Source organism: Acinonyx jubatus, chromosome B2 (genome assembly GCF_027475565.1).
Source record: "Acinonyx jubatus isolate Ajub_Pintada_27869175 chromosome B2, VMU_Ajub_asm_v1.0, whole genome shotgun sequence".
Taxonomy (NCBI): domain Eukaryota; kingdom Metazoa; phylum Chordata; class Mammalia; order Carnivora; family Felidae; genus Acinonyx; species Acinonyx jubatus.
In genome coordinates, this window is record NC_069385.1 from 59,514,695 (window position 1) to 59,534,067 (window position 19,373).

General features: G+C 35.2%; 1 protein-coding gene and 1 pseudogene across 4 annotated transcripts in view; one reads left to right on the forward strand and one right to left on the reverse strand.

Annotated features, from left to right (window-relative positions):
• The window catches only part of GRIK2 (glutamate ionotropic receptor kainate type subunit 2), a 648,818-nt gene that overhangs the window by 209,586 nt on the left and 419,859 nt on the right, over window positions 1–19,373 (reverse strand). For all 4 annotated transcript variants that reach the window (XM_027057188.2, XM_027057189.2, XM_027057193.2 and 1 more), the window contains exon 10: window positions 6,323–6,529. In XM_027057188.2, the coding sequence (XP_026912989.1) occupies window positions 6,323–6,529 (207 nt within the window). The remainder of the gene's footprint in view (window positions 1–6,322; window positions 6,530–19,373) is intronic.
• On the forward strand, window positions 11,597–12,456 carry LOC106975274 (40S ribosomal protein S3a-like; annotated as a pseudogene).

Genomic DNA, 19,373 nt, shown 5'->3' on the forward strand with positions numbered 1-19,373 from the left:
TGGAAGAGGAAGGTGCTTTCAGCAGGAAGGCTTGTCACTTTTCAAGGACTAACTGCCTCAGGGAGCCACTTTCTCTTAATATCTTTCTGGGGTTGTATCTTCATATTGCATCACCAAGATTCATCCCTGGTTAGATCATAATAGATTTGAGAGATCATACCAAACCCTCAAAAGGACAGAGGGAGAAGGTGCTAAAACCAGCTTTACTAGAATAACAAAGACCTGCAACTGTAAGGGCAAATACAAATTAAACACAGGAGGTCAGTTCTCCTTGTTGAAAATAAAGGAATCAATCCCTTCCCCTTTTCCTAGAACATTTACTTTAGAAAACTTGTAACTTCTTTCTCTCTTTTACACACACACACACACACACACACACACATTATTAGCCATTAGATTTTATATATATATACAACTATATATTTATTTATTTATCTTAAATATATATTAAAAGGCCAATTAAGCCTCTTGTCATCTTTATGACTCACCAATGCCTTTCCCAAGGATCTGGGAAGTATCTCTTTGAAATGTAATCACCAGGGAAGATAACACCCTATTTCCAAATTTCCATGGGAAAGTAGAAGCCTAACCTAGGTGGGTGGGAGCCTAAAAACCACCTTTCTCATAAAGATCTGCGAAGTGTATTTTTCTATGGAATAAAACCAATTAGCTAACACAGATGGTCACCCCAGTTTCCAAATAAATCTAGGAGGAACTATGTGTGATAAATGGTGCTTTCACGCCTTCTTACTTGAGGACCAGTTATTATTTATATTGAGAATATATATACAATGGGTTGTGCCTTCCTGACTATAAAAAAGGGTGAGATTGCTTTCTGCCTTTGTAATCTCTTAGTGAATTGACTGTGATGTGCATCTGATTCTGATTTAATGCCTATTCATTAATAAAATTATTTTATTTTTCATCTACCTTTATGGAAAGATTTTTGGGGTTGGAAAAAGATTTTATTTTTAATTGTATTTCTTCCTCACAATACTTGCATAAATATAACCTCTTGATAGCTATCTCCATTCTACTTAACCTAATCAAACCTAAAACAAACAAACAACAGCAACAACAACAACAACAAAACGCTCAAAAATGGACTGTCACATAGTTGGTATAAAATAAATATTAGTTGCCTCTGCATCCAAGTTCATATACAAATAAGTGGCATAATTCAGATTCTATCCAATAGATAAGGGTATGGTATGGACACATAACCCAGGTCTGGCTATTCCAACTACTGCCTTCCCAATCGTAGCCTTTTGGATTAGTTCACAGATGAGCACATGGTCCAACTTAATCCAGCCGATACCCCTCCATCTACCCCAATCCTCCACCATGGATTTTGCTGAAACTTTGGCAAAAGAAGACCTCTATCTCTTTCAAAAGGAGATCCCTAAGAACCAGGTAAGCCTAGAACAAAGTTTCTTAACTTCAGTAAGACTGATATTTGGAGCAAATAATTCTTTTTTTTTTTTGGAGGGGAGGGTCTATCTTGCACATTGTTTAGAGGTTAGAACCACTGGCCTCTATCCTCAGATGCCGGTAGCAACATCTCCCCCACCTCCTTAAGTCAAGACAATAAATAATGTCTCTCAACATGGCCAAAAGCCTCTTGGGAAAAGACTCTTGGGTTATCCTTCCAGTTGATAACCATTGGTCTAGAGCCACCTTGGGTCGCCTTTGTCACCATATGGAAAGAAAGTACTTAAGAATAAAAACTATAGAGGAGAGTAAAGCCAAGAGACAAAAAGGCAGCAAAGGATGTGTCAGACATTAATGACATACTTTAAGACCCTGAATCCAATTATACTTGAAATGAGAACCACCATAGGACTTTTTTAGTAATATGAGATATTTTTTAAAGTATATCTGTGTAAGCTATTTTTAGCCATGTTTCTGACACTTGTACCTGAAATAGTCTTGATTGATTTCATAACTACCATACAACATACATACAAATAAATATGACAAATATTAAGCTGGTAATTAAAGTGTGACAGATGTCATGCAAGAAGGGTAGTGTGGAAGCTCATAGCAGGTGGGCTTCCTGGGGTGGGGTGGGGAAGCATCACTGGACAAGTATATCTGAAGTTAAGTAGAAGTAATTCAGATGAGCTGATTTGGGTGGAGGTTGAAGAGAGTGGTACAGTCAGAAAACTAGCTTAAAAGCTTTAAAAGAGAACAAGGCTGAAAAAAGTCCACCTGGGTTTAGTTGGAGAGGACAAAATAGATGAAATAAAGAGAGGTGTACCAGTTAGCTTCTCAACAGAAAACAGATGGCACACTCAAATAATAACTGAATAGGATTTGTTTACAAAGAGAAAAATTAATTACACAAGTCCGGGTGGAGGGTAGAATATTGATTCTCAAATTTCAGCGAACATCAGAATCACCATTAGGGCTTGCTGAAAGAAAGATTGCTGGGCTCCACCCCAGAGTTATAGATCTAGTAGTTCTAGGTTAGGGCCTGAAAATTTGCATTTCTAACAAGTTTGCAAGTGAAATTGATCTGCAGGTGTATGGAACATATTTCAAGGACCCCCGGTGTTGGGAAGTTTTAAGGGATGGTGCAGGAACCCAAGGCTAATAGCACCTAAGCTGTAACCATCCTGAGATCTGGAGAAACAAACCTATGTAGGGTGTAAATTGGAACTGAGAACAGGAGATAGATTTGTATAGATCAGGCCTCATAATAAGAAACTGGCATTCCTTGTAGGCACACAGCCAGCTCAAGCCAACATCTCAGGGAGCAAGGAGGGAAATAAATATTCTGACCTCACTCTCCTCCTTCCCTTGGATCTCTTACTGGGAGCCCTGTTGATTTACTCCATGTAAGACAACCTCCCAATACAGAAAGCATGGTGGAGAAGATCTGAGAGTACATCTGGAGGGTAAAAAGAAGATTTCCATAACAGATAGACAACAACCAAATGTGGAAGTATTATAAATATATTATATAGTCGGTGCTGTATTGTTAGGACAGTGGAAACTACTGATAGATTTTATGCACGAGAAAAGTGTGATCAGATTTCTTCTTCTGAAACAACATCGTAGCTGAATGATATAGATGATAGATAGATGACAGATGATAGATAGATAGATAATGGATATATATACAGATAATGTATTAGAAAGGAAAGACCCTCATATTGGGATATTATTCCAGGTAACACTGGAGATGGAGATAAGTGAGCAGGTTTCAAAATTATTTAAGGACAGGGGCCCTAGGTGGCTCAGTCAGTTAAGTATCTGACTTTCGCTCAGGTCATGACCTCATGGTTTGTGAGTTTGAGCCCCGTGTCCTTCTCTGTGCTGACAAGGTCAGAGCCTGGAGCCTGCTTCAGATTCTGTGTCTCCCTCTATCTCTGTCCCTCCCCCATTCACGCTCTGTCTCTGTCTCTCTCAAAAATAAATAATCATTAAAAAATTATTTAAGGACCACACTCAATAAAACATGATGGAGTGAGAAATAATCCAAAAATGACTACTAAATTTTGGCTTAGGGAACCTATTGAATCATTGCTCCATGTACTGATATAAGAAATTCTTCAGAAAGAAAAGGTTTAAGAAATATAAACAATAAATTCAGTCTGGAATATTCTATCTTTGAGATGCTTATGAAATATTTAAGCAAAAAATATAACAGAGGTAGGTTGATATATGCATCTAAGGCTCACGCCTAAAGATGCAGAATGGTGAAATTTCAGTTTGAGCATGGTAATCAAGCTATGAGAGAAGATAAGCTTATCCAAAGAAAGCAAGGAGAGCAAGCAGTTTAGGATATTTATCTGATTATCAGGAAGAGTTACTACTTTGTGTTGAAATTAGCATATTCATAAATATGCAAACCAGGGTGAGGTTGTACAAAGAAAAATATATTGACTATAATCATCATTCTAGTTTAATATGACTCATGCTAAATATTAATAACCCAGGCTTGGTTGGCAATATGAAACATGAGGAAGGCACCAAGAAGGTGGATACTAGGACAGAATAGTACTCTACTAAAGGAAAAATAAAAGGTGAAGTGAAAGTATGGCACTAAGAAGAATAAAATGATTCAGTAACTTGAAGCCCTCATCAGTGGTCTCAATCCAATACTACAAATAATTTTCTTGAGAAACAAATATCAACTGATAGAATCCCCCTTACTATTCCTTCATTTTGGGTGCCATCCTCTTTTATGCCATAGATCTAAATCATTATTTCCTAACCTTCATTTTCTACTTTTAATTTCTTTGAAAAAAAAAATAGGCTACGTATGCAAAGGTTTGATGCTGGATATACATTTGTATTGGTATGTGCAGGATCCATTCTACTTTCTTCCTGGATAAACACCCTAATTTTCCTTTAAAAATTCACAGTTCCTCAAATCTAAATCTATGTGGTTTTAAAAGGGATTCACCCCACCTCCTAATTTCTTGTGTGAATATATTGCCTCCAAGCTATCCAATGAGAATAGCACTTCTTTCCTTTTTAAAAAAAATATTTTTAAGTTTATTTATTTTTGAGAGAGAGAGAGAGAGAGAGAGACAGCAGGAGAAGGACAGAGAGAGAGGGAGAGAGAGAATCCCAAGCAGGCACCACACTGTCAGCATGGAGCCTGATGTGTGGCTCGAACTCACAAACCATGAGATCATGACCTGTGCCAAAACCAAGAGTTGGATGCATAAACAACTGAGCTACCTAGGAACCCCAAGAATAGCAATTCCTCTGAATGGGATAATTGGTTCAGAATCTAGTTTATGACCTTGGTCTGGCCAATGAAACCAAATTTGGGGTCCCTTGATTAAATTATAGGGTCCAGGTGTTTTACTTCTACCTGGATGGTTGATCTAGAACTGTTGGTGGCAATTGTTCTTGCCATCTGTTGAGAGGCACATGTCTAAGAGTAAAACAAATACAGAGAAACAAAGACTACATTGAGGCAAAATATCAGGGACACTAAATCTGGATATTCTAAATCCAGCTACACTACCTCTGGACTTTACAAAGATGCAAACAAACAAGTTAACATTTTTGCTTAAACCAGCTTGAATTAGATTTCTGATGGTTGCTGCTATAGTAATATAAGTGAACATAAAGTTTAAGGTTTCATATCTGATTCCAAATCATATACATTTTCATCATCTTTAATAGATTTTACAAAGTAAAATATAAATGGACCATTTATGCAGAATTTTTTAGAAATAACTGATTAAGCCTAGAACCTCAGGACCTTATTGAGTAAATTTCAAATAATTAAAATAATATGTTGAAGATTAAAGAAAAATAAGTTTAATGATAATTGTTTATTTGTTTTGTTATTCTGCTTCTAACCAAACCCTAACATCCCCTGATAGATAGATGATAGATAGATAGATAGATAGATAGATAGATAGATAGGGATACAGACAGATCTCCCTTATTCCTTTACTCTTGATAATAAACTTTATAATTAATAGCAATGAAATATCTTCAAAATGTTGTGAAAACTGCCTATTTTTGCTACTTCCATTGGTAAGGACTTTAATTTAGGGTACAGTTTTCATGGTTTTTTAAAAGCAAAATATATTTTGTTACTTTGTAGATATTTGGCAATAATTACATGCCTTAATATTATGGAAAATGTCAAAATAAACTTAAATGTTAAAAAACACAAAGCCAAATGTAATATTATTATTATTATTTTTAAAAAATAAGAGTTTATTTCAAAGAGATGAATTAATCGACACTGCCAACTAAGAAATTATGAAATAATGCTTTCTTGACCAAAGAAGGAATGTCTGACTTTATTCAACTAACTAAATAAATAAATAAAATGTCTATCGCCAGATTAATACACTTAAAATACTTTATTTTACACAGTATCTTTATTCTATTCTTTTTGCATATAGATTTCTCTCATCTCTAAAGATAAGAAGTAACCTACGCTAATCCAGAAAATTTTTATCATAAAATTTAGAGTTCGCATCATCATTCCTTCTATTGATCATGAAGTCAGTATTATAAAAGTGAAAAAGAAATAAATTGTTGGGAAACCACATTATAATTTGCAAATTAGGACTAAATATTTCAAGATATTAAATCACTAAATACTAGTGAATTTAAAACAGACGACTCTCTCTAATAGAACCACACATCCCTCTTAGATTGTTTATATTTAAGGGCAAAAATAAGACATACTTTGAAGATAATTATTTAAGGAAATACATACTTGAAATATATTACTGCTCTTTGCCATTATTAACCCTTGACCATCAAAAAACTTTTAAAAAGTAAATATTTTAGCAATCTACAAAAGGTAATGATAAAAATGAGAAAAAAGGCTTACGTGATCAATCAGTTCACGGACCATTCCATTCCACTGTCCATTGGCATCATCTTGGGCTCCATATTTCCCATCCTCCACAAGTCTAATTTCATACGTAAAGCCAAGGATTGTAGATAACTCTCTGAGGAGGTCAATACAATAGCCCTCAAATCGATCATTCCCGTAGAGAGGTTTGTCAGACTTCTTAAACAAGACATAGGGTTCTTCCTGGAAACAGTAAACATGAAGGTAGGAAATAATAGTTAATCATGAAACTATAAGAATTAAAGCTTTCCTTAGAAGATAGAATATTTCACATTAATTTAGAAACACAGACAATTTTATTTTTTTCCTAATTGTAATTCACATAGTTTGAAAACCTAAGAAGGCAGATTACTTTTGGAATATTTGTGCTTCAAAGGAGAATATTTAACTATAATAATTTCATCATTACTATCTAATAAAAATATGTCACATATCCCATATCATATATCTTATGTCATATATAAGGGATAGTATATAATGTGATATATGCCATAAAATATGTAATATGTAAGATATCATTTCACATGATTACAATACCCCAGTTTGAATTATATCATTTAATCAATATCTACTGTGCTATTTCAGTGGGATATATTGATGGAAAAATGAAAAAAAAATCCACTGCCTAATTGCCTACTATGTGTTAAAAACTGTAGTATGGACTTTTATATATTACCACATTTTGTCCAAACAACCATGAAAACCATAACCACTAATTTATAGAAAAAGAAATAGTAGCTTACTTTGGAATATAGAAAAAGAAACATTTATCAAGTGTTTATACATTCATCCGACAATATTTTATGAAGCATCTACTATGAGCCAGCCCTCCTGTATATAAAAGAGAAATTTCTGAGTCATAAAGTTCATGATATATATGAGGAAATAAATAATAAATGCCTAAACAAGTAGAACACATAATTTCTGATACTGATAAATGGCAGAAAAACATAAAATAGGGGAATAGGATACAGAACAACCTCAAGGTACTTGGCAAGATAAGAGAAAACAAGACAAAATTGAGAAATATGTCTGGAAGTCTTTGATGAGGAGATGAGAGATGAAGTAGAAACTAAAAGATGAAAAAGAATCTAGTCATTTGAAAATCTGACAGAAGAGAACTTCAGGTCAAGGATACAGCAAGTAAAAGCCTTAAGGCCAGTATGACACTGGAGTGTTCCAGAAAGAGGACGAAAGCCATCAGTGTGACAGGAATCACATCCAGTAAGTGAGGGAATTAGTTGAACAAGGTCAGAAATGTAGAAAGAATGAGGAGCCAAATCCTGTAAGGCTCTGAATAACAGGCCCTGTTAAAAATTCACATGTTTAATTAAGTACTAAGAGAATCCGTGCATTAGCATACTTTCGTGGGGGCAGGTGGAACATGGTATCTGTATCCAGATATCTGGTATCCAGAGTGCAGTTGGCGGTACTACTTATTTCTATTTGACTATGGGTAAAGCCTCTGGAAGGTGCTGTCAGAAAAAGACACTGCAAAGTGGAAAAACTTAAAAGGCTGCCATGCCAGTCCATCTAGAAAGATGACCACCCTCCTCCCAACCCTGGGAGAACAATACTCATCCCGTGAGGGTCATCACACCTAAGGGCATTTTAGATATGATAGCAATGTGTCCTCTTGTCCCCACTCATCTCAGAAACAAGACTAATTCCATTTTTCTTCCCACCACTGTTGACCTGGCTTATCCCTGTACTTTTCATACACACTCCAACCTGACCAGTGTGCTGTTTTTCTGACACTCCTACACACTGAACTCTGTGCTAAAGAACTCTTGCTTAGAGATCAGCACATTGTTCCACATTTGTAACTAATTTTTGGAATTCCCTTCAACTTTTTGCTTTATTGGACCCACATCTTGATAACACTGCTTCTCCTTCAGCTCTCTCCCTCCCTCCCTCTCTCTCTCTCTCTCTCTCTCTCTCTCTCTATATATATATATATATATATATATATCCACTATATATAATTTTGTATATTTAAATATAAAAGCCATTAAACTTTTAGAAAATAAAAGCATAGGAGAGTGGCGCCTGGGAGGCTCAGTCAGTTAAGCATCCAACTTGGCTCAGGTCATGATCTTGCAGTCTATGAGTTTGAGCCCCACATCTGGCTCTGTGCTGACAGCTCGGAGCCTGGAGCCTGGAGCCTGGAGCCTGCTTCAGATTCTGTGTCTCCTCTCTCTGGCCCTTCCCCTCTCGTGCTCTATCTCTCTCAAAAATAAATAAACGTTAAAAACAATTATTTTAAAAAGCATAAGAGAAAATCTTTAGACCTGACACAAAATGCACAATCATAGAAGAAAAAAAGTGAAAATTGGACTTTATGACAATTACATTGTTTTTGCTCTGTGAAAGACACCATTAAAATTATAAAGACAAGCTACTAAGCATAAAATACAGCATTCATTTATTTAATTTTTAATGTAAATCCAAGTTAGTTAACATATAGTGTAATAATGATTTCAGGAATAGATTTCAGTGATTCATCATTTACATATAACACCCAGTGCTCATCCCAACAAGGTCCTCCTTAATGCCCCTTGCCCTTTTAGCCCATTCCCCCCACCCAACACCCCGCCAGCAACCCTCAGTTTGTTCTGTGTATTTCAGAGAATCTTAAGGTTTGTCTTCTTCTCTGTTTTTATCTTTTTTTGCTTCCCTTCCCCTATGTTCATCTGTTTTGTTTCTTAAATTCCACATGAGTGAAATCATATGATATTTATCTTTTTCTGACCTATTTAGCTTAGCATGATATACTCTAGTTCCACCCACGTTGTTGCAAATGGCAAAATTCCTTCTTTTTTATTGCCGAGTGATATTCCATTATATTTATCAGTTGATGGACATTTGGGCTCCATCCATACTTTGGCTATTGTCAACAGTGCTGTTGTAAACATTGGGGTGCATGTGCCAATTCGAATCAGCACTCCTGTATCTTTGGATAAATACCTACTAAGTGCAATTGCTGGGCCATTGGTAGTTCTATTTTTAATTTTTTAAGGAAACTCCAAACTGTTTACCAGAGTGGCTGCACCAGTTTGCATTCCCACCAATAGTTCAAAAGGGTTCCTCTTTCTTCTCATCCTCGCCAACATCTATCGTTGCCTGAGTTGTTCATTTTAGCCATTCTGACAGGTGTGAGGTGGTATCTCATTGTGGCTTTGATTTGTTTTTTCCCGACAATGAGTGATGTTGAGCATATTTTCATGTGTCTGTTAGTCATCTGGATATCTTCTTTCTAGAAATGTCTTTTCATATCTTTTGCCCATTTCTTCAATATCCAGTGCTCTGGCTTTTGGCCATTCTAATAGGTATGTATTGGTTTTTCACTGCTGCTTTAATTCAAAATTCCCTAAGGACATATGATATTGAACATCTTTTCATATACTTCAATGGAGTTTTATTAGAACTATTTTAATATGTAAACTATTTTACTGGTTAGGGTATTTTAATTACTAGTAGAACTATTGTATTAGGACTATTTTACTAGCTTATTTTATTAATTGTCATTTTTCAGAGAGGTCACATAGCTAAGAGATAAAAGCTAAGAAGGGACTCAGCTAAGAACTCAGGTTTTCTAAATTCCAAAATACATACTTTCCCCATTATTTTATGTTGCTTTCTACACCATAAGAGCATTTGTAGAAAATCTACATGTGCTGGAGTTTGAAATGGAATTAGATCAAACACATAGGAAACAAATTAATTTGTAACTAAAATCAAAGCTAGATATTTAGGCTTACCATGAGGTAAAGGACAGTAAGGATCCTAACTTTTAGTACTATGTGATGACATATAAAATTTATTCTCCAGGGGCACAGAGAATACTACAAATGTGACAAATACAGTCTTCTTCCACCCCTGTGACTATCATACCCATTTTTCCTCTCTACTCTTCTTTTTTTAATTTTATTTTTTTGTTTATTCATTTTTGAAAGACAGAGAGAGACAGAGCACAAGCAGAGGTGGGGCAGAGGAGAGGGGGTGGGACACAGAATCTGAAGCAGGCTCCAGGCTCTGAGCTGTCAGCACAGAGCCCAATGCGGGGCTCAAACTCATGAACCATGAGATCATGACCTGAGCTGAAGTTGGACGCTCAACCGACTGAGTTACCCAGGCGCCCCTCCTCTCTACTCTTAGTGGCATGCTAGTCTTCTAAGTTAGATAAAACGTTTCTATGGATGACAATTTAAATGCCCCTTTTACCTTGGAATATATAATATAATATATATATGTATATGTATATATATATTATATTATACATACACACATACACATATATACACATTTATCTTCTGAACTAGAGTTAAGCAACTTATATGGCATGATAATTACTTAAATTTGCATCAAAAAGACCAAACATCATCGGGTACATAGCAGAAAACAAGTAAAATGACTTCCATACTGAACAGAATGTAAATGGATTGCTCTGGTCAACTGTCAAAGCCAAAGGAACTTGAACTTGAAAGAAAAAATTATAAGACAGGAAAATTCTCCTATGAGTTTCAGGTATGGTGGTAACAAATCCTCAGTTTCTTAACCCATGGGCAGAAGGTTAGAGATTTGACAAGAACATACCATATTTCTCTGCAGAAGATGGGACAGCCTGAGAATTTGGGACTGGTAGAATGGGAATCAAAAGAAGCATGTGGGTACAATACATTAATTCTATTGAATTAATATTTTGATTTCATTCAGTTTTTGATTTATAAATAAATGTTTTTTTTTAATTTAAAACTCTCAAAATATTGATGATTTGTTAAGATCCATACACTAAATAATAGAACTATCTAATATTTTCCAAAACCTATACTTTGTACCAGACACTGTTCTGGGTGCTACCCTTGGATAAACTTATTTATTTCTCATTATAACCATAAGTCCATAATATTATTATTTCTATTTTACAAATGAAGAAACTGATGGCAAGAGTGCTTTTGCCAAGATCAATAGCCAGCATACAAACTAGAGAGTCAGATTATTGGGATATTTGCCTCCACAGTGTACTTTCTATATTAAATGACTTCTAATGATAATTTCCAAACTCAATTTGAATGCATAATTTGCACATAGCTCATTAGATAACTTAATATATATTGTATGACTTTATTATTTTTTCAATCACTGAGATTAGCCGCTAGGTTAATGTAATGTATGCAAAATGGTAATACATTTACTCATTGAACAATGCAATCAAAACAACATTGCAGAAAAGTAGTAAATATAGCCCTTTTCACTCCCTGAGCAGCACCATGGCGGTAGGCAAGAACAAGCTCCTTATGAATGGCGGCAAAAAGGGAGCCAAGAAGAAAGTGGTTGATCCATTTTCAAAGAAAGATTGGTATGATGTAAAAGCACCAGCAATGTCTAATATAAGAAATACTGGAAAACACTAGTCACGAGAACTCAAGGAACCAAAATCGCATCTGATGGCCTTAAGGGTCGTGTGTTTGAAGTAAGCCTTGCTGATCTGCAGAATAATGAAATTGCATTTAGGAAATTCAAGCTAATTACTGAAGATGTTCAGGGCAAAAACTGCCTAATTTCCATGGCATGGATCTTACCCAGGACAAAATGTGCTCCATGGTTAAAAAATGGCAGACCATGATTGAAGCTCACGTTGATGTCAAGACTACCGATGGGTATTTGCTTCCTCTCCTCCACAAAAGAGATTCAGAAGACCTCTTATGCTCAGCACCAACAGATCCACCAAATTCGGAAAGAGATGATGAAAATCATGACCCAAGAGGTGCAGACAAATGACTTGAAAGAAGTTGTCAGTAAATTGATTCCAGACAGCATCGGAAAAGACATAGAGAAGGCTTGTCAGTCTATTTATCTAATGATGTCTAAGGATATCTAATGATGTCTTCATTAGAAAAGTAAAAATGCTGAAGAAGCCCAAGTTTAAATTGAGAAAGCTCATGGAGCTTCATGGTGAAGGTAGTAGTTCTGGAAAAGCTACTGGGGATGAGACTGGTGCTAAAGTTGAACGAGCTGATGGATATGAGCACCAGTCCAAGAATCTTTTACAATTCAAACATTTAATGGTGACAAATAAAAAATCTTATTTGTGAAAAAAAGTAGTAAATGTATAATCCAAAAAATTCATTCATCACGAATGACCTCCTTTCCAAGTAAGAACACATTTTTAAATTATTTTTTTAAGTTTCTTTATTTTTGTTGAGGGAAAGAGAGTGCAGCTGGGGCAGAGAGAGAGAGAGAAGGAAAAAGAATCCCAAGCAGACTCTGCACTGTCAGCACACAGTCTGATGGAGGGCTCCAGCTCATGAACGGTAAGATCATTACCTGAGCTGAAACCAAGAGTCGGAAGCTTCTGTGAGTGAGCCACCCAGGGGCCCCAGAAAGAATACATTTTTAACATAAAAGTTCTTCAAGAATTTGTGAAAACAGCAATTTTAAGCCTAACAGATTAAGGTAGTAATATGCGTGTCTAAAAACTTCATTTGCATTATTAAGGCATCATTGTCTCTATTTAAAATCTTTGTTCCAAAATATTTATGGTATGTTTTTCACACAAACTCACTTGCACATTAAAAAAAAATCAAGTTAGTGCTTAATGAAATATATTTGAGGCACATGATGGATATATGTGCACAAAATACAAAAGCAGAGCAAAAAATTTTAAAGATTGTTATGCTACTTAATTCATTAATTCAGCTTTTCCTAGTAACTATCCTACCTATTAACTTGATTTCCACCACCTATAAGCTAATAAGAAAACTTCTGTCAGGGGTGAATAAATTTGTTGATCCCTGTGAGATTAAAGTCTATTTAGATATATATTTTAAACAGGTTTTCATATCACTAGAAAAAAATGTGGTCTGAGTGCATCTTTTTAATATTTATGGGTCTCCACAATGTCAAATATCATTCTTCCTATATTTAATTCTGATAAGTAAGACACCATTTTCCAGTTGTGATTCCTATCTCCAGCTACATTGTGTCACAAGATAGTTTACATCCAGTTATGACTCTCCTTTAGACTCTCTTTCTCTGTTTCATGCAGCACAAGGATAAATAATACCCTCATGTAGGAAAAGAAAAATGGTACCAGAAGCAATTACTGTACCACATACTGAGTTCAATGAATAATATGATAAAACTCTCCTGGGCAACTTTACTGATTTCTCATATAGTCTTAAATCTCCACATCAGCATTTGCTAGAGGTAAAAGCACTTCATTTCACTGGCATCTGTAATAAAGATTTGTCAGCATTTCCACTATCAAACCCAGTTTTAAGGAACCCAATAACTCATGTATTTTTATCTGCATTAGACTGGGAGTTGGCAAAGAATATAACCAAAATGAAGTTCTAAAAAAGTAAAATATGTTTTAAGGTTGAGGGGACCAAAATGTTTTATTTAAATATAATAAAACTTTAAAATTCTTAAGTTATAACTCACATATCCTTCAGACCTTATCTAGACCTAAATTATTTTTTCATATACTAACCCCTGAACTATCACTGCCATACTCATGATATTCAAAAGATAGGTACATAAAAATGCAATTTAATTTTATAGATGTATAAACTATCCCTTGCCATTTCAATGATAAGGCTAAACTAATTTATTTATTTATTCAAATACATATTGACTATTGTGTACCATTTTAGGCATCAGATATACAACAGTGAAAAACAAAACAATACAGAAAAGTTTCTGCCCTTCTGGAACTCCCAGTCTAGTAGTGAATTTGAGATTCTTGTCTATTTTATAATATTCTGTATCATTCACAAGGCTACTTTGCTTCATTAATTACCAGAGAGGAAATATCAACATACAGTATACCTTTGAAATACATGATTATGTTTTATTTTAGAGCAGGACCTATGACACTGTGGCCCTTAAATAATTTATTTGGGAAAACAGAAATGGATACTCAGCCTCAATCTTGTTCTGAATTTACCCTCATAACAAAACAACTTTTAAATGGCAACCAGCTGAAACTCCAGTTGCTATGGGTAACAATATTCTCAATTAAAAACAGTATAAGCATTTAAGAGATATTTTTAATGTGTCTTAATTTTTCCTTAATGAATATAGGGTTCTCTCCCTCTCTCTCTCTCTCTCTCTCTCTCTCTCTCTCTGTTACATACACACACACACACACCTTTTTTATTTTTCTATTTTTTAATTTATTTTATTTTGAGATAGAGAGAGAGAGATTGAAGCCTAAGCAGGCTCCACTCTGCCAGCACAGAGCCCCTCACAAACCATAAGATCATGACCTGAGCTGAAATCAAGAGTCAGACACTTAACTAACTAAGCCACCCGGGTGCCCCAACCAATACCCTTTTTAAAAAATAGCATTCCTATGGGTCAAATGAAAAGGGCAAAATGGTTACAATAATAACATCAGGTTAAAATAAAATTATAGAGATTAAACTTAAAACTGAGCAGTTTATGTGTTCCTGAGAATCATTTATCTCCCTCAATTTTCTTAGTCTTATATACATACTCTGTGTATCCTATCACTGTCCTCAGACTAAAAGCAGTAAGTAATAATACTACAATACAGCAACTTGGTTTTTAAAGAGTGTGGAGATCAAGATGGAGGCTGTGAAGTTGATTGGAAGTGGAAGGCTAATGAATGGGCATCATGAAGGGTAGGGGCAATGATTCTGCTGCCATTGGCTCCTGGGGAAGGTGAGTCAGCTCTGTAAAACTATACAACTTACACATTAACATAAGGGATTAAAAAGCAGACCTCAACATCTTGCCCTGGAATGCTCAAAAGAATGCAAAGTGGAAAATTATTCCTTTAAAAGGAGGATTAAGGATGAAAGGACATTATCATGGACAGTAATACTAAGAAGATGGGTATTTCCCCAACAAACAAGTTATCGACTCACTGTAACTATCTGAATATGGTCTATACTACTGCCCTCATAGGAGATACTTCTGGGTAGATTAAGAATATATAATGTGCAATGTGACCTGGAAACAACAACAACAACAACTTATGATATAATAATGCTTTCTAATACTAATGTATATTTCCAATTAGCATGTTTTGATTTTAAGTAGCCACCATCATGTCTGTATGGAATAGTGACCTATAAGTAAAAACAGCAACTATAAAGATGGTCAATGAATTACCGTTCTCTTCTACAGTACAATTCTAAGTTTAACAAAATACATGCAGCTACCTATATCTACATTTGATAACTTCATGATAAAATATAAATGTAAAATATTTTTGTTTTTCACCTAATATTTTATCTACCAACCCATCCATCTATGCATTCATTAAACATTGTTATGTTAATTCTATATAAAGATTTCTAGTATAGAGGTCAGCAAATTTTCACTGAAAAATCAGGTAGTGAATATTTTTGTCTTTGTGGATAGTAAGGTTGCAACCACCCAACTGCCATTGTAGAGCAAAAGCAGCCATAGGAGCAATGATTAAGCTGGCAAAACTGTCAGTTTTTAGGGATGCACATTTTAGGAACTCTGGAATCTAATAAAAAACTTACAACGACCAGGGGGGATGCTTTGTAAAGATAAAAACTGCAGAATTTTGGTAGGAGAGCTCTGTGGCATATCAATGTATCCTGTTAACTACTGTCCTCCACTACCAGTTCTGTAGCAGCATTGAAGATGGCAGCCTGCATTCCTGGTGCAAGTTGTGGGTACCAGAGGGAATGGTATGGGCCCATGTTCAAAGAAGGGAATTCTGTGTTTTGACCTGAAGGATTGGCTCAAGGGTTTGCCTTTGTTTCACCTACACAGGAGCTTCCTGAGGGCTAAAGCTGCTTAATAGGTGGTGTTTTCATGAACATGTAGTGGCAAATATATTAGCCATTTCTTCCTGTGAAAGATAACAGCAGAGACAAGAAGCAGATCAAAATGCCTGAACAGAAGAAAGAAATACTTCCCTGAGGAAAGAAATACTTAGAATTAGTGCTATACAATGCTCCTTCATAATCAAGGAATTCTAGAAGCCCACGCATATGCCTATGGCAGGATGTATGCTCAGGAAAGACCTGGGAAGACCTTAAGCATTTACCTTTGGCTGGACTTCAGGCTCTGTGTAAGCAGGAAAGGAAGAAAAGGGTATAATTGTAAACTGCTTACCTAAATGAACAGTGAAAACTAAAAACATTTATGAAAGAAGGTGAAGAACACACAAATAAATGGAAAGATAGTCTGTCTCCATGGACTGAAAGAATTAATATTGTTAAAATGTTTATATTTCCCAAAGCAATCCACAGATCCAATACAGTCTCTATCAAAATTCCCACAAGATTTTTCACAGAACTAGAACAAATACTTCTAAAATTTGTATGGAACCGCAAATTACCCCCAAATAGTTGCATAATCTTGAAAAAGAAGAACAAGGACAGAGGTATCATATCCTCTGATTTAAAACTCTACTACAAAGTTAGAGTAACAAAACAGTATGGTATTGGCATAAAACCAAACACACAGATCAATGGAACAGAATCGAGTTTAGAAATAAGCTCATGCATATATGGGAAATTAACTTATGACAAAGGAGTAAAGAATATACAATGGAGAAGACAGGGCCCAACACTGTGAAAGAAACTTTGCTAGGATTAGTAGACTGCTGCTGTCCTTTTGAAATTCTTACTACCTTTCTAACAAGAGATCCTCCTTTCATTTTACACTGGGGTGGAAATTATGTAGCCAGTCCTATATGCAATCAGGAATGAACTATTGACTTAAACAAAGAGTAGAGTAAATGAAAATATTTTGGAGAGAGAAAATGATTCATATGGATGCTGAAAGAATGATAGCCATTCTCTGAATCACTGTATGATCTAAGTGACTAGAAAGTGTGAAACAAACAAACGAAAAAAAGATAGGGGGAGATAATATCATGAGGACTTAAGTTAGGAAAATCTTCATTCCTGAAAAATTCTGAGAAAAATATCTAGATGTAATCATTGTGGATCGTCAGTGTTTGAATTCATATCCTGCTTAGAATGACATTCTCTTTCCTGAGATTATTTTTAAGCATCTAGCTAAAAGTCAATTTTGATGTAGAAAATGAGGTTAGAAATTTTCCCCCAATATTCTCCCTTTAGGTATTTTCTCGGTATTTAGCTACTGGATAAATCTGAACACATGTTTGGGAGAGTGATGAAGCAAACCAAAAGGAGGAGGACATGATTTATCACATGATTGCAAAGTGGAGTTTTCAATCATTAGGATTCTGTTTCTTGTAATTCAGTGCAACAATTTGAGTTTGAAGGCTCTTTGTCTTAGAAAGGATCCAATATTAGCTGCCCTCTAGCTCTATTTACATTTCTCCAAAAAGAGTGGAAATAAGACGATTAAAAAATGGATTAGAATACTAACTGGTTTTGTACCCTCACCCTTCCCCAGGGTTGAACAGATAATGGCAACCTCTTCGAGACCACTGAATATGCATGTGAAACAGTCATACAAGAAAATCCTTGTGCAATGAGAATTATCCATCAATGGTCAGTAGTAGTTAGCAGCATATGTTTTATGTAATGGATGGTGAGCTTAACATTCAGCTGCTAACCTTTGTAATGAATAAAATCAACAAATGTTTATTGAGTACCTATCATTTAAAAGAAAATACCTACTTTAGAACAGTTGCTTCTCCTATGCACCTTTTTAATTTAGTTGAAAATAGAGAATTTGCACAGAAAAATGCAAATTAATAATATATGCTTTCATGTAAGTGACTAAGGAATAAATTGTATAGATAAAAGGACCATTAGGTGCCAACAAAAGGAAAGTAAAGATGTCCCAAAATGGTTAGATAAATCATCCCAGAGAAAAGGCCACCAGAAAAATGGATTGTAGAGTAAGTACAAATTAGATAAATGGGGAGAAATAAGAGTTGCTCCGGCAAGAGAAATGAAGTGAGTAAAGTCATAGAGAAGAATCTTACTGGTGCGTGGCCTGAAGAAAACAATGATAGTTTTCATAAGAGGAAGATGTTTGAAAGCCTTAGAGGAAAATAATAAATGTGAGCACTATTCATTACTCTAATTTTAGATTGCTTTGTATCCATTTAATATTATCATTTACTGGTAATTTTGTGCCAGGAACTATGTTATATATTTTTTTCAAATTGTTATCTTTAATACAAATTTCAAGTTGCATGTTATTATTACCCTTATTATAAAGTTATGGTAACCTGTCCATGGTAAAATCATCTACTTAGTGGCAGACTCAAGAATCAATCCTAGATGTTCTGACTTCCATTTGTCCTGGCAACCTACAAAAAAACCCCTTTCTCAATTAGGTATTTATTTCAGATACCAAGTATTAACCAATTGTAGAAATGGTCTGTTCCTATACTGTTCATTGGTGGGTTCATCCAATCATACAGTCCTTGGATTTGCATATATAAGTAAATTTCATCATATTTATCAACAAGTACTTCAAAATTATTATGGTCTAACCTAATGATGTCCATAGTGCATTCATTCTTCTGGGAAATCATCCCCAAAGTTTTGTTTTCAAGAAAACATTCTGCAATTAAAAATATGTAAAAATTCTACGTTTTCATTCTTTTGAGATATCCACAATACATATGAACTTACTAGATATTCAGTGATAAAGAAACCTTATGACTTTAAGTTAACTCAGTATTTTCCAAAAACTACTTGGGGCGACTGGGTGGCTCAGTCGGTTGGGCATCCAACTTCAGCTCAGGTCATGATCTCATAGTCTGTGAGTTCGACCCCCGCTTCGGGCTCTGTGCTGACAGCTCAGAGCCTGGAGCTTGCTTCAGATTCTGTTTCTCCCTCTCCATCTGCCCCTCCCCTGCTCATGCTCTGTCTCTCTCTGTGTCAAAAATAAATAAAAACGTTAAAAAAAATTTAAAAACTACTTAATCACAGAATAGTTGTAGGGTGTGCCTGTGTCACATACCTATCAGAACTGTAGAGCATACTCTGAAATTCTGATGTAACCAAATAATAAACATGGAATGTTATTGCTGCAGGGCATAGAAAGTGCTCGCTGTATTATG